Source organism: Phaenicophaeus curvirostris, chromosome 12 (genome assembly GCF_032191515.1).
Source record: "Phaenicophaeus curvirostris isolate KB17595 chromosome 12, BPBGC_Pcur_1.0, whole genome shotgun sequence".
Classification (NCBI taxonomy): domain Eukaryota; kingdom Metazoa; phylum Chordata; class Aves; order Cuculiformes; family Cuculidae; genus Phaenicophaeus; species Phaenicophaeus curvirostris.
This window is the reverse complement of record NC_091403.1, coordinates 14,745,239-14,759,243: the sequence shown is the minus strand read 5'-3', so window position 1 is coordinate 14,759,243 and position 14,005 is coordinate 14,745,239. Positions and strand designations below refer to the sequence as shown.

General features: G+C 40.9%; 1 protein-coding gene across 7 annotated transcripts in view; it reads left to right on the top strand.

Annotated features, from left to right (window-relative positions):
- The window catches only part of MEGF11 (multiple EGF like domains 11), a 221,703-nt gene that overhangs the window by 134,680 nt on the left and 73,018 nt on the right, over positions 1-14,005 (top strand). For all 7 annotated transcript variants that reach the window (XM_069866561.1, XM_069866557.1, XM_069866560.1 and 4 more), the window contains one exon: positions 4,047-4,221. In XM_069866561.1, the coding sequence (XP_069722662.1) occupies positions 4,047-4,221 (175 nt within the window). The remainder of the gene's footprint in view (positions 1-4,046; positions 4,222-14,005) is intronic.

Below are 14,005 nucleotides of genomic sequence, written 5' to 3'. Positions count from 1 at the left end.
AAAAGACATAAAATAATAGGCTGTTGTTAATTAAGATGGGATGACTGGTGCTAGTGTATAAACAGAAAGTCAGTAAATTAACTGGGAAGTTGTTTTGACTGAAAGAGATCTGTGTGGAGAACAGATTCAAAGTTTGGAACAGATTGTGCTTTCTAAGGCATTTCTTCTCCTGATTTGCCTTAAGAAAGTTAAATTACCTTATTTCCTCAGATTTCATCGAAACTAGATGCATAAAAAGTTTAAAGGTCAAAAATTCCTTTCTGTTTTTCAGTTCAGCTAGTAAATAAAAATAAATAAATAAATAAATAAATCTTTTAGTGCTGTAAATGAGGCTCAAAAGCAGGGCTCATACAGTAGCATCCAAACTGCAGCAAGAGCTGTGGAACAGCTTCCTTCTCATGCCATGCTGGGGGCTGTGGACAGCTTCCAGTTTCCACCTCTGTTTGGCTGAGAGCCAGAGGAACGCTTGGCTGCTTGCATTCACTCTGGGTTTTCTACACTATTCTTCCTGTTATGTAAGGGATTTGAAGAAATAGAAGTTGTTGAGATTCAAAATACTAATGTAAACACCACTGAACTCCCTTCCTGCTCACAGTAAGTGATCAGAAAGTAGATGCTAGTGGGTTTGCCTTCTGGGATCCGTTTGGAGGCCTTGTGTTCTCTTACCCAACCATTCAGTGATCTTTCTCTAGAGGAATTGTTGTGTTTCTTATTTTAGTTTATTAGTGGTTAATTTTAGTTAATTTTATTTCCTATTCTTTGCCTTAACACTTCTGCCCTCAAACTTTTCAACTTTGGCGCAGCTAGCGTTTAGTTCACTGGGCAGTCCAGATGCATAGAGGATTGGATGGAAGACAGACAGATTTCCTGGCTATTGGTACATGTCTAGGGACATAGTTCGAACAGAACGAACTTTTACAGAATGCCAGTATGAGAGAAGCTTTCTTAACTCACACAGATGTGCATACATACTTCTACATCACGAGCTGCAGTTTTTTTAGGATGTAACTCTGATGACTTTAATTACTGCAGTAGTTCATATACACCAGAAGAGAAAAAACAGTTATTAATAAAATCTTTGTATTACTTACTGATATCGGCTGCAGATCTTAAGTTTCCAAAGGAAGAAAGGCATCATTTTACAACTGGGAAAAATCAAGGCAGAAAGAGTAAGTTATGTAGCCAAGATTCACTGGCAGGATTGGGAAGAGAACAGCTGTCTTCTGAATTTTGATTAAACATCTAAATCTCAGCCATCTTCAAGTTAGCAGTGCATCAGGGCACCTTAATTGTCAAACAAGTGGTTTTGACTTGGGGTCTTGTATTTTTTGTGTCTGAGACAAGTCCCCTGGCCAGGCACAGCCAGCTCCCTCATTCACACCTGGCTAGGTAGGTTTGAGGTCCCTCTGCTTGTTCTGCTACCATAGCACTAGGGGTCGTGTTAATGTTTGGCTTGCCAAAAGCTTTGGAAAAATTGATTCTGCTGCTGTCAAGGAGGTTTCCCTTCCCCTGTTGTACAGTCTATTCACCACCCACTGCTACCTACCCAGAACTATTGTTATGCATACCGTAACTCTGGAATTTAATGTGGAGTTTTTTTCCTAATGCTACAGTGCCAGCACTCTGTAAGGCAGCAAAAGATAAGCATTTCAAAGCACTAGAGGGCTACAAGTCCCTGGCCTAGGAGAAAAACAAACTTCTGTTATGCTCAGGCTGATAATGGCATAGTTCTTTCTTCAATGAGAAGGTTATATGGAAGCTGTGACCCAAACAGCTGCAGTGGGCTTTTCCTAGCTCATGGCCTTGCGAAGGAGTGGACAAGGCTTTAGGGGGACAGAGTATGTTCTTACCCTTCTACTGGACCTTGTTTTGGAGTCCAAGCCCCGTCTCCCGCATTCTGTTCTGCAAAGCCTGTTTAGTTCTTGTTTCTTATTTTAGTGCATGTTAGGAGGATTTTTAGTCTTTAATGTATAGCCTGCATCCCATGCAAAAAAAAGCTGTCCATTTTGATGAAGGAGTCAACCTTGGAGTAGTAATTCTTACTGAGTATAGTATTTTCAGTTGAATTGTCATAGACTGATTCAAACTGCCATGATCATATATTACATTTGAAAGATTTAATTTAGCCAACAGATGCAGTTCTTATGGAAGTATATGATACGTGCAGCAGGAGTGAAAATGGGGAAACAAAAAATCCACTTTAAAATATTTCTTTAATGTTTAGCTTTCTGCTTCTATTAGGTAATGATTAATAGATCCTGGGGGGGTGGGGGGAAACAAGCCTTTATTATTTTCATCTGAATGTTAAGAGGTGCTTTGTGAACAACCATAATTTCAGGGACTGCTTTGTCAGAAGAATTTCATGGATAGTAGTTTGTTAAGCTGATGAATTGTTTTAATTAGTCAGTAAAACACTATTTATGATGGAACATATGACACTCACAAAACTTTATCATTCTTAGTCACAACAGTATGTGACTAACCTCTCCTACTGCAGCAATTGCCAGAAACATACTTGCAAATCACGTTTTATGAGGTTACCTTGAAAATTAACATATACGGTATTAATTTTATAGGTGTAAAGAAACTCATTCAGTCATGTCTGCAATATTAAACTATAGCAATAAATAATCGTAAAGGACAATAAATAGTTCCTGTGAGGCAAAAAAAACAGGAGACAAGTCCACAGAGCAGTGCCACCTTGCAGAACTCTATTCTTCCTTGTTCTGAGAACAATAAAATCTGATTTGCAGCAATATTGTTTCTCACCTGTCTCACGAAGGGCTGAGTGGTGCTGTTATGGGGCAGTCTGGCAGGGCAGAGGCCTCAGAGTGGGCTGAGCTCTTGAGTGAAGCCTTATATTCCCGGCTGGCCTGACAACATGGGGCCCTTTTCCAAGGTTGAGGTTCCCTCTCCATCCCCTGCGCTCTCCTTTGATCACCTCATCTAGGTGTCAACTAGACATCTCCCTGTGCTCTTCCTTCCTATCCCCCAGAAACCTCCATCTCTTCAAACCAGGACTTAACCCATCTCCAGCCTTCCCCTTCTTTCCCAGCCACAGTCCCAGCCACAGCTCTCCCACTGTGGGAAGTTAGTGCCCTAAGGAAAGTAGGGAGATGCTCTTTCTGTTCAAAGGAGAGAAAATGGTGAATAAAGATAAACTGCTTAATAGCAGGAGGAACAGAGTGGTAAGTCTTCCACCTCCCAGATGCAGAGGGTCCAGGCATTGTCCAGTCTTTTGGGCGTGATGCTCCTTTCTACCTTTTTCTCTGTGTGCTCTCACAATGGCGTGGAATTGTCTGAATAGAAATGAAAACCAGAGGATTAGTTCTTGGGCAGCAATGCTTATTATTCAGCATAAAGGAACTCGACTCATTTCCCTGCACAGCTGTGATTTAGTCCCAGGGCTCCTGTTGACTCCTGCCCTGAATAAAAGGCTTCAGGTAGTGATCAGTTCTGTTCACTGTGGCTGAGTATTCCCTGCAAAACTCTTTTTCCAAGGAGATGTTTCACTTCCAAAGCACTTTCCTTTCTAGCTCTCCTGGCTGTGAAGTTCTGCTGAGATGGCACTCACTTATAAAAGACAAATTACAAGAGAATAGAAGTGAAGTACTGTGCCACAGGACTTGTGTTTTATCTTTGCAACTCTCCTGATTTCATTCCTCCATCCACTGGAATTTCTTCTAACTGAAATGTTTTCCCATGAGGATGGGGAGGCCCTGGCCCAGGTTGCCCAGAGCAGTCGTGGCTAGCCCATCCCTGGAGGTTTTCAAGGCCAGGTTGGATGGACCTGTGAGCAACCTGATCCAGTGGGAGGTGTCCCTGCCCATGGCAGTGGGGGTTGGAACTGGATAGGCTTTAAGGTCTCTTCCAACCCAAACCATTCTGTTATTTTAACAGACTGTTTTACAGCCAAATACTATGGCATGTATATGTCATGCAATGGTGTAGATTAATAGTGTTGTGCTTTATGTCAGTGATCCAAGTCACATTGATTTCAGAATGGAAAAGCATAAACTTCAGAGGTGTCTGTCTGTCTTCATTAGCTGTCATCCCTTGTCTGGAGAATGTAGCTGCAAAGCTGGCTGGGCTGGACTCTACTGCAATGAAACCTGTCCCCCTGGATACTACGGCGAAGGCTGCCAGCTGACCTGCCCTTGCGAGAACGGTGCGGATTGTGACAGCATCACAGGGAAGTGTACGTGTGCACCGGGATATATGGTAAGTGAGAGTTGAGAATAATGGGGCATTTCACAAGGTGCCTGCAAAAAATAGAGAGGATTTTAATCTGGTTTCAAATAGTATTTGCAAAAAAAAGTGGCCAAATGCAGGTAGTTTTTCCCTATTCCATTGTAAGTCCACGTAATTCTCCTTTGAGGAATGTTGAATTATTACTTCTGATTATTTACTTAGCATTAGTAGTCTAAGTTTATTACTGTTATAAGGATAAAGACATGGTTTCCCAACATATATTCTAAGTCAAGGCATAACAAAAAAGATGTCAGATTATTGTCTGCCTCGAAGAGCAGAAAAAGAATTCTCATGGCCTTTCAGCATCTTCTTTGTCAGTCACATTCTGATTTTAATAGATGTAGACCTTTTAAAATGTTACAAATGATAGAGCAATTTATGTCTTTTCTGAGCATATATGGCAGGTGTCTTACCTGAGCTTCAGAGGGAGCTTCAGACATTCCAAAGTAAACAAGCATTACATTTTATAGATGAGATGTAAAATGGCTTAAGAAATCAGCCAAGATGAAACAAGAAAAAGTCAGAATTAAGCATTTCCAGGTTGCAGCAGAAAGTATGGGGACATGGATCCAAGTGTCCAGTCCTGCTACAGCTGGGCCTAATGGAGCTCCTGCTAGCAAGTTTCCTGGTCTTTCAATGAACCACCTCTTTCCTTCAGCAGCACACCATGGAAGAGATCTGCAGGCTATGTTTAAGAAACATGTTTTCAAGGAGAATTCCACCACAACTTCATTAGCACTTGTCTTTCTGTAATTTGTGGTATTAATTATTAGTTATAATTACTAAGTTTACTAGAAACCAAGCTTCACATTCAAAGGGATTCCCAATACTTTTACAGCTCCCACTGACATTTAGCAGCCAGTTGAAACTTGCAGCCTCCTAGATGAGTTTTACCCTCTATTGTTTTAAATTGAAACTTCAAAATGAGATGAACAAATGTCTCCAAACACTAGGGAACATGATCTTTGACCACGTTGTACCTCTTTTGATTTGCATTTGTGAAACATGGTGGACATTTTACCAGGTCACTTTAGAACCAACGGGAGAGGAATAGTGTCTTGGATCTGGACAGCAGAGCAGCCACATCCTACCATTAGAAACCACTGTAGTGTTTAGGGTTTCCTTGAAAACACGTTGCAGTGATCTGCAGGGGCGTGCGCTGCTGTCATCTGCAGGGAAGGCTGCACCACTGTGTGACAAGATCTGTAGTGTGGGAGTTGTATTATGAAATTAGTGGGATGCTAAAGCCCTTTTAGCCTCCCTCCCTTTTAAATCCACATCTGAGCTTGTGATCACCAGCCGCCATGTCCAACACTGTGGAACTGGAGTTATGGCTTAAAGACACTTTTATTTTCTGCTACATGTCAACAGCTGAGCCTGAAAGTTGGAGCTTCCATCTAATTTCCAGGGGTTCTCTCAATGCCAGTTGTAAACAGATTTATTTAGGTGTAAGGAGTAGACCTGTCAAAAGCATCTGTGCAAGGCACAAGTACTTGGAGGTATAAAAAGATGAAGAAAGAGGATTTGAGGTTTGATTCCCCACTCACACTAACAGAAAACAAGAATTTATCTTCTCTGTACGGTGGTGATACACAAGTATTAATATAAAGTGCAGGAAAGAATGAAGGCAACAGCATGCTAGTAACAAGTACATAAAACCCAAGATACCAAGATCCTCTTTCTTATGGGGAATGATGTTCAAGCTTGCGGCACAAAAATATTTTGGGCCCCTTTACTGTGTAGATTTTTAAAAAGCATAGTTTTTCCAATACATATTGCTTCGAGGCAGTATTAATACATATTCCTCCAAGACAGTATTATTGCAGGCATGAAGCCTGGGAAGTTCCTATTGCATTGCTTCGAAATATGTTTTATCTCACAATAAAGAGCTTTCTTGCATTGACATTTAAACAGCTTGGTTATTGAGGATAGCTCTGTAATCACTGAAGCATATTTAGGCATTAGTATCATTGCTCTCTCGTAATATACTATAATGTCTGGCAATTAGTCCATGAGGGGAAGTAAAGCCTTGAAATTGCTAATTTATTGCCTCTGAAGCATATTTGTCACTCATATGCATGCCAGATGACTTGAGTTGCAATGGTTCTTTCAAATGCTAGAGAACATAGACTGTAAAGAAAAGTTGACAGGAAGCTTTCCTTCATACCAGGGAATGGCAGCATCCTGCCAGGCAGCTCTGGCTCTACACTCCATCCTCTGGGCAGGGAGGAGGTCTCCACACTGCTTCACGAGGCAGCCTGCAGGTCGTGCGGAAGATGCTGTGAGGCCAGAACCCTCTCAAGTCTTGAAGTGGCTTATCTTGGTGTCACACTCAAGACCACACTTTGCCTTCAAATGTGCATGCGTGCCTCTGGCTGAGGCAATGGGGAGCTTTGCCTGAGGGTAGAATTTTGCCCTTTAATGCAGGATCTCTCTTCTGGCAGCACTGACAATAGAGTGATGCTAATACAGAACTGGGCAGAACTAATTATTCGGAAAAGCCATCAATGAATCCCTCTTGCTTTTTCTAGCATGAGGCTTGGCTGATGCACCTACAGGGTCAGGAATTTTGCCATATAATTGGAAAGAATGAAAAGTGGGATCAACACCTTAGATTTTACATTTGACCTAGACACAATCTTATACAGCAGAGCAGGCTGAAGGGTTGCTGAGGAAGGAGGGAAGGAAGAGGATATGATGGGATATGGGATATAACTGCAAAATCTAGGTGCAAAGGCAGAGAGGTTAGACCCAAAGGACTTTTGGGTTACTGGATGCCTAGAAAACATAGTGATCAAGAATTGACAGTCTTTTCCTGACAAAGCACTCCTCCAGCCCACTTCTGCACAGATGGCTTGTTTTTCAACTGTGCCCTGCCTCGGCTGTGTCAGGGCAGCTGGGCTGCGTTTCAGAATGAATCATCTGCAATTGCAGCCAAAACAGGGACATTTTGTTGGGATGCAGAACAAGTCATTAAAAACACAAAGCATCTGGTCACCTTTATTAAACATATTAAGTGGAAAGGCAGCCCTCTCATAGGTTGACAAGTACATGAGCTGAGCGCTTAATTTTTGGAAGTTAAGCAGATTCAAGTTTTAAAATAAAAATGTACCATGTAGCTTAGAAAATAATACATTATTTATTAGCTGTGACATTTCCAAAAATTCAAATGCCAAAGCAAAATATTGGTGACCTTGCAGTTTTGGATAGAGTTTTAAAATGTTTTATAGCTTCTTCCTTTTTTGGTGAATATTTTGGGTCAGATTCAACAATCAGATTTGCAAATACTTAGCTAAAAACAGATTACACTTTTGTAAAGGTGTTATTGGGTACTAGTATAGGTAATTTGGATGAGGTTCTGAGAACTAGAGAACTGCACTATTTTAACTGTATGGGTGTCTAAACCACAGCACAGACACTGAGTGAGATTTGACTGAAGAGGTAACTGAGAAATCTGAGTGATGCACAGTTAAACCCAACCAGCCCAGTTCTTGGAGGCAGCATAGAGAACAATGAAATGAGAATAATCGGAGCAGAGAAGACACAACGAAATCTTCTTCCCCCAAATCAGAGAGCGTGTCTTGAACTGCTGCCCATCCACTCCAGCAGTAGAGTCTGCACTGCAGGCTGCTGGAAACCAGGTCTTATTGAATCTCTCTTGTGAAGAGCGGGTAAATGTATCAATTTAATTAAGATGATTGCAGGGAATCATCGTTATAGGCATGGCAATGGGGCACTTACCTGAAACTGGTGTTTTTAACATATTTGAGGTTTGCCTGTTAGCACTTGTGATGAATTCCTAGTGATGCTTTTCTGAAGAATGATTTTGAAAAGCCGTTCTACCACCATCTCATTTGTGGCAAGAAGGAATCTGATAAACATGCACTGGGAGTACACAAAGATTAGCCTCAAAAAGCATACAGGGAGATTCTTAATTGGTAGAAATTGGATCCTTACTCCACATGCAAATACTCGCTCCTTACAATAAATTACTTGGATGCAATTATGGGGGTGGTGAAAAGTGTTGTACCTCCCCCTGCTTCCAAATTCTGATTTAAGATGCTCTTGCAAATACACAGAATTCAGTTGTGAAGTAGGCATGTATAAAGAAATCAGAATTTGCCCTGTCCTCTTTTCTTTTGTTTTTGGTTTATTGGATTTTATTCCTGTAATTCAATAAGTGTGATGAAGAAGGCCAGAGGATATGAATTAAATATGACAGGAGATCACAGGAATCCTGACCTCCTGTCTCCCAAGGAAATCTTGAAACCAGCCTCCTGCATGTACCTATCAGCATTCTAGTTCTTGAAATCATTATAAATGCTATTGAAATACAACTAAGTTCAGCTTCTCCATTGCACAGCTAATTGCAACTTTCTTGAAAACAGCAGCTATCTGGAGACCTCACCCAGTACTATACCTTTGTCTCTTTATGGGTGCTTTGTTTCTTTCCTTTGAAAAATGGATTTGACTTCAAATGCTATCATCCTGTCTGTTGTGGCAAGGAGATAAGTAGTTAAAACATTTCTCAGCCCAAGACACTCTGAGAAAACTTCAACACTTATCTATGGAATGTGCGGTCAGCTTTTACTTCAGCGGGCAAGTAGTTCTATATTTCACATCTAGATGACAGAACTTATATTACTTTAAAGAGTTCATCTATTTATGCCACAATTTTTTGAAGACCTGTCTGCTTTTATTGAACCCTGCATGCTGGCAAGCAAAGCCAGCGATTCATCACCTAAATGAAAGAATTCATTTTGACATTCTTCTATTCCTTGACTGTACTGGTAGGTCCCATACAAGCCAATTGCAGTACGGGAAAGTAGGGGAGCTATAGGAGTGATGACCTTTTACTAGAAGGTTTTTCAGCTTTTGCAATGTCTCTTGGATTCCCTAAGACTTTCCAAGATATATCCCAGTGCTGTGCATCTATAGCCATTTCCATCTTCTGTTGATGTTGCATCAAAATTGCATTTTAGAAATACAATACAATAATGCCTTTCAAATACGTCATTATATAAGTACTTATGTATATGTATCTCTGGCTGAGCTTAATGGGAATCTATACACTTAAGGCCTTAAAGACAAGCTTACTCTGGGTCTATTAAGTCCATAATTTTATCTGCTCTGCCAGTTTCTCAACATAATGCTTTCTCTACCACAGGGATACAAATTGCTTCCAAGTTTTGCATGTACACGCCTGCATATCAGAGTTAAAGCCAGCCCCTGAAACACACAACAAACAGTAACTGCAGCGCTTAGTAAAAATAAATGTTTATTACAGTGCTCTAAACCTATTAAACTCCATAGCAAACATATAACACACCGCGTAATGGGTGATCTTGCGGTCAGTAGAAACACCCACACACGCAGCCTCAGGCCAGCCCCATGCCCACTTAATGAGTCAAACAACCAATGTACCCTTTTATAAAAATGAGGAGAAACATAATTCTGTGTTACCTATAGAGGTCATAAGGAACTTCCAGGTCCAGTCTGTTGAGTATTCCAGCCATGACAGACTTCCCTCTGGTGCATACAATGTCTCTTTTTCCCTGATGAAAACATACAGGAGGGAAAAAACAATCTTTCCCTCTATAATAAAAAACCCTGAAGCCTGCTGTCTTGTCCTACACCTTTAAAATTCTCTCTGTTGTTTAAAAGAAAAAAAAAGTAAACAGAAGAGAACACCTTATATTCAATTGAATTTTCCCTGAAGGACCGAGATCCCAGGTAGGTTTGGAGGAATTTGAAGAATCATTGCCTGTAGGTGTTTTCTAAACATTCAAGGTTGATAAATACAAAATTATCAGAACATTCCCTCTCCTCTACATATTTACTTTCATCTTTCTTCTAAAAGTAGCATTCTTCACCAGTTCAGAAGGAAGCAAGAAAAAATGAATGAGACTTCTTTGTCTTATAAGCCCCTGGTTTGGCTATTTTATGAATTTCACAAAATTCTTAACATAAAAAAATAATTTAAGGTTGGAGATAGTGGATCTGTTTGGGGAGCTTTAACTCATTTAAATGATCCGTTTCTCTCTGCGATAATTCCAAAAGTACTTCAGTGAAAGCTCATTTACAGCAACAGGGCACCTCATCAAAAGGTTTAAAAAGAAAAGATGAGGGGAAAAAACTTCAATAGAGCCTGTGTCCTTTTATCTTGATTTAGTGAGTATATCAGTTACCCCCCTTTGTTAAGAGCTCTTTTCATTTATAGGTATAAAATAAATTCAACCATTTTATCAAGATATTCTTGTTACCAACCACCAGTATAAATTTTCCTTGCTGTAGGTGGGGAGAAGGTTTTCTGGCACAGCAGTTGTCCAATTAACTGGAGTATTACAGGCTACAGAAACAGTTTGCCCAGTCTCTTTTCATGAATTACCCAGATGCACAAGGAAGATTCATTTTCTTCTCACTGGTTTTCTATCCTTATTCATAATCTCATGTCTCAAAACCATTTTGAATGGCTGGCAGCCATGGCAGTGGGTGCACAAAAGGCATCTGTACCGTGCAGGTGGGTTTGAGGATAGGCTGTAGCTGGGAGTGAGTGAATTATTAATTAATAATAAAAGTAAAACAAGTTGTCCTGTAAGTAGTGCATCTAAAAGAGCCTTGTTTTCCACCGATTTCTGTCCTTAGTCTCCTGGCCTTTCCTACCCCACTGTGGTATCTCCATCTCTCTGTCAGATCTCCTATGACACTGTAGCTGGCAAAGGACACTCAGATGCACTCATGGACCTCTAATTCACACAATCCCCTCCTTGCATAACCAGGTTAAAAGTACCATGCATCTCATTCCCTAAGAAGGAAGGGATTTTCCCTAAACAGAGATTGACTATTAAGTCATGACGTGGAAGAAATAGATTCCCTTGCTTCCAGCCTTTGAACTCTTTATCGCTTGTTGGTTATTGCTTTGTTTCCCCCTCTGTTATTCAGAAGTTCTCGTAGACTTCATTTTATGATATTTAGGACTATCCCACTGTAGCCATGACTAATTCCTCAGAAGAGACATAGACAATGGCAAGGCAAAACCAACCCAGGAGGACTTGCACTGGGAATCCACGAAGCAGTGCCAGAGGGAAAGTCCTTACTTGGATACAAAGAGAGTAGTGGGATTCAGCTGAAGAAACAGCAAAAAGACCTGGCAGTTTCAAAGTATTCTGAAGAGTTTTGAGAAGATCGTTTTGTCAAAGTCAGCAAGAAGGAAATGCAGTCTCTCGGATAACAGATATCGATGTGACCTGTAGGTCCAGAGGTAAAGTGAAAGACAAGGATATTGGAAAATCTGCTAAAATAAGTTTAAAAAATGAGAGGTATAGCTACCTCCGAATTGCATCTTGATATCCCTTGTCATTGATGACCTCTGAATTTTCTCGCCCACTCCTCTATGCATACAAGAGTACATATTTATGTGCGTAAAATGGCTGTACTTTTTATATTTTTGTAGGCCATTGGGACTAATAACAGACTATAAAGTTTTGTGTCCCTAGGCGCTTAGGTTTGATCCAGGCCAGGTCAGTGCAGATTGAAAATTATCTTCTCTTGGCTGTGCAGTGGCCTTCATGAAATGACTTTGGTCTCAGTCCAGCTCCCTGTGGATCAGTATGTACATCACAAACCCCATTTCTATCAGCAGTGACTGGCAAATCTGCTGGCAGACAGAGCCGTTTTACCTTCACAAACCATTGCTTCAGGTCAAGCTTGGTGACGTGGCTATGTGATCCATTTCAAAGCACCTGTAGGAAGTTTTCTGGGGACAAAGAGCACAGGTCGTCAGAGGTTTTGGAACAGCACCCTTCGTAAGCATTGCAGGCCACCCAGATTGTGCTGCATCTTTGTTAAACTGCAGGTGCCTTTCTGAAAAGTTGACCCACTTCTGAGATGGCTCTGCTACGTGCAGACTGGGAAACAATGAACATCACCTCGGTGCAAAGAAACTAGATGTGGGCTAAAACCAGTATTTAGCAGCAACTCACAAACGGACTCTTCTGGCTCTGCTGTATTACAGGAAAAGATATCCTGCATTCAGATCCCAACAGGGAAGATCATTATGAGGAGGCTACCTGTGTATTCCCAGGCTTTCAGCCTAAGCCGCTCCCCTATTGATTCTTGCTGCCTATTAGGTTTGTTGGTGTTCTCCCCCTGGAGCTCCTATTGACCAGTTAGACATTTCTGCTGGAGCACCCGCAGCCCCTGTGTTCAGGAGCCTGTGTTTTCCTAAACCCTGACCGTGTTCATGTCAGTGCCTGTCTGCATGAGCCGTAATGAAGGGGCTTCTCTCACTTCAGGGCATTTGTTGTATGCTTTTGAGCAAGTGAGCTATTGTACCAGGGTATTTAACAAGGTCATTGGATGCAAAAGACTCAGTGGGTTTCCTTCAGTTGTGGAAACTACTTCCCTTTCTTTGAATTCAATGGAATTTTTCAACCTTTTTATGAACTACTTCTATTTAGCTTTGTTTGCTCATTCTCTACAAGCTCCAGAAATTGTCTGTGACAGCTCAAATTCTACTTTGTCAGCCCAGGTTTACCTGGACACAACTGCTGAGTTCGGTAGGATTGTCCCACATATACAAGAACAGAGTTTGTCTCAATGACTGCCTCTACTAATAGGAACTTATTCAGTCACGTACAGGGTCTATAATTTGGTAAGAACTGTGAGCAAATCTTAAGTCTCATCCTCTTTCTTCTTGGATTTCATTTTACTTCTGGGCTCTGCTGCAGCTTTATTTACCCGAATAACTCCAAAGTTTTTGTAAGTGGGTCCAAAGGAACCAACTTCATATAGAAAGCCCGAATGACTCTGCCTTTGTTTCCTGTTTTTATCCTTAATTGGCAATGTGGTTATGCTAAGTTGTATTTCCATTTCTGTAGCCTCATTTGGAATCAGAAGAGCTCAATACTCTGCTGATACCAAGTTATTTGATTTGAATTTTGCAGAGGAATAAACTGCTTGCCAGTAGCAGTGTCTCTTCATCTATTAAGATCCTAAATTTATTTACCTTTATCCACATTATCTGCAGATCTCTGCATGAAAGGGTTGGTAGCTGACTCTCCTGGTAGTTCAAATTGCAAACTTCCTTCATTAAAACCACCTAAGTATTGGATTGAAGTCACAGGTTAGTTTTTAATTTTATTATCTCTCTTTAACTATACTGTCAAAGGAAAAGACTTTATCCTTTATTATCGGACATGTATAAATGGAAAATCCTGGTGTCTTTTCTTATGATGAAGAGTAACAGAAATTTCAGCAGATCTTGGACTCTGTTGCTTTAGGTCTTTTGTTCTAGGAAAACCTGGGGAAGTTTGAAGGGGAGATCTGTTTATCTGCCTGTGTATGATGGCCAGGTTATTTACCAGCTTTTCAGAAGAGATATTGCAAGCCCCATTAGCTTAAAGTTGACATTGAGTGTTATTCATTTAATGCCATAATATATCTTCATTTTTAGATGCTTTCTTTTTTTGCTTTGATCCTTTTGCACAGTATCATGCAGCTCAGAACCAAGGTCAGCCAGAGGCATTAGGCATCGTCAGCCCCATACCTGCGTATTTTCCATCCACTTAGCTGCTTCTGTGGCTTCAGTGCTCTTAGCAAGAGACCAGCTGAGGATTCCTGCTGCATACAGCGCATTTAACTCCTCCTGGACTCAATCCATACAGTCAGTGAGAACAAGAGTTCAGGCATGCACTGATGTCCTGAACTTACTTGGGAGCTTTTCAAAGATGCAGGTCTCTGCTAGTAACCATGC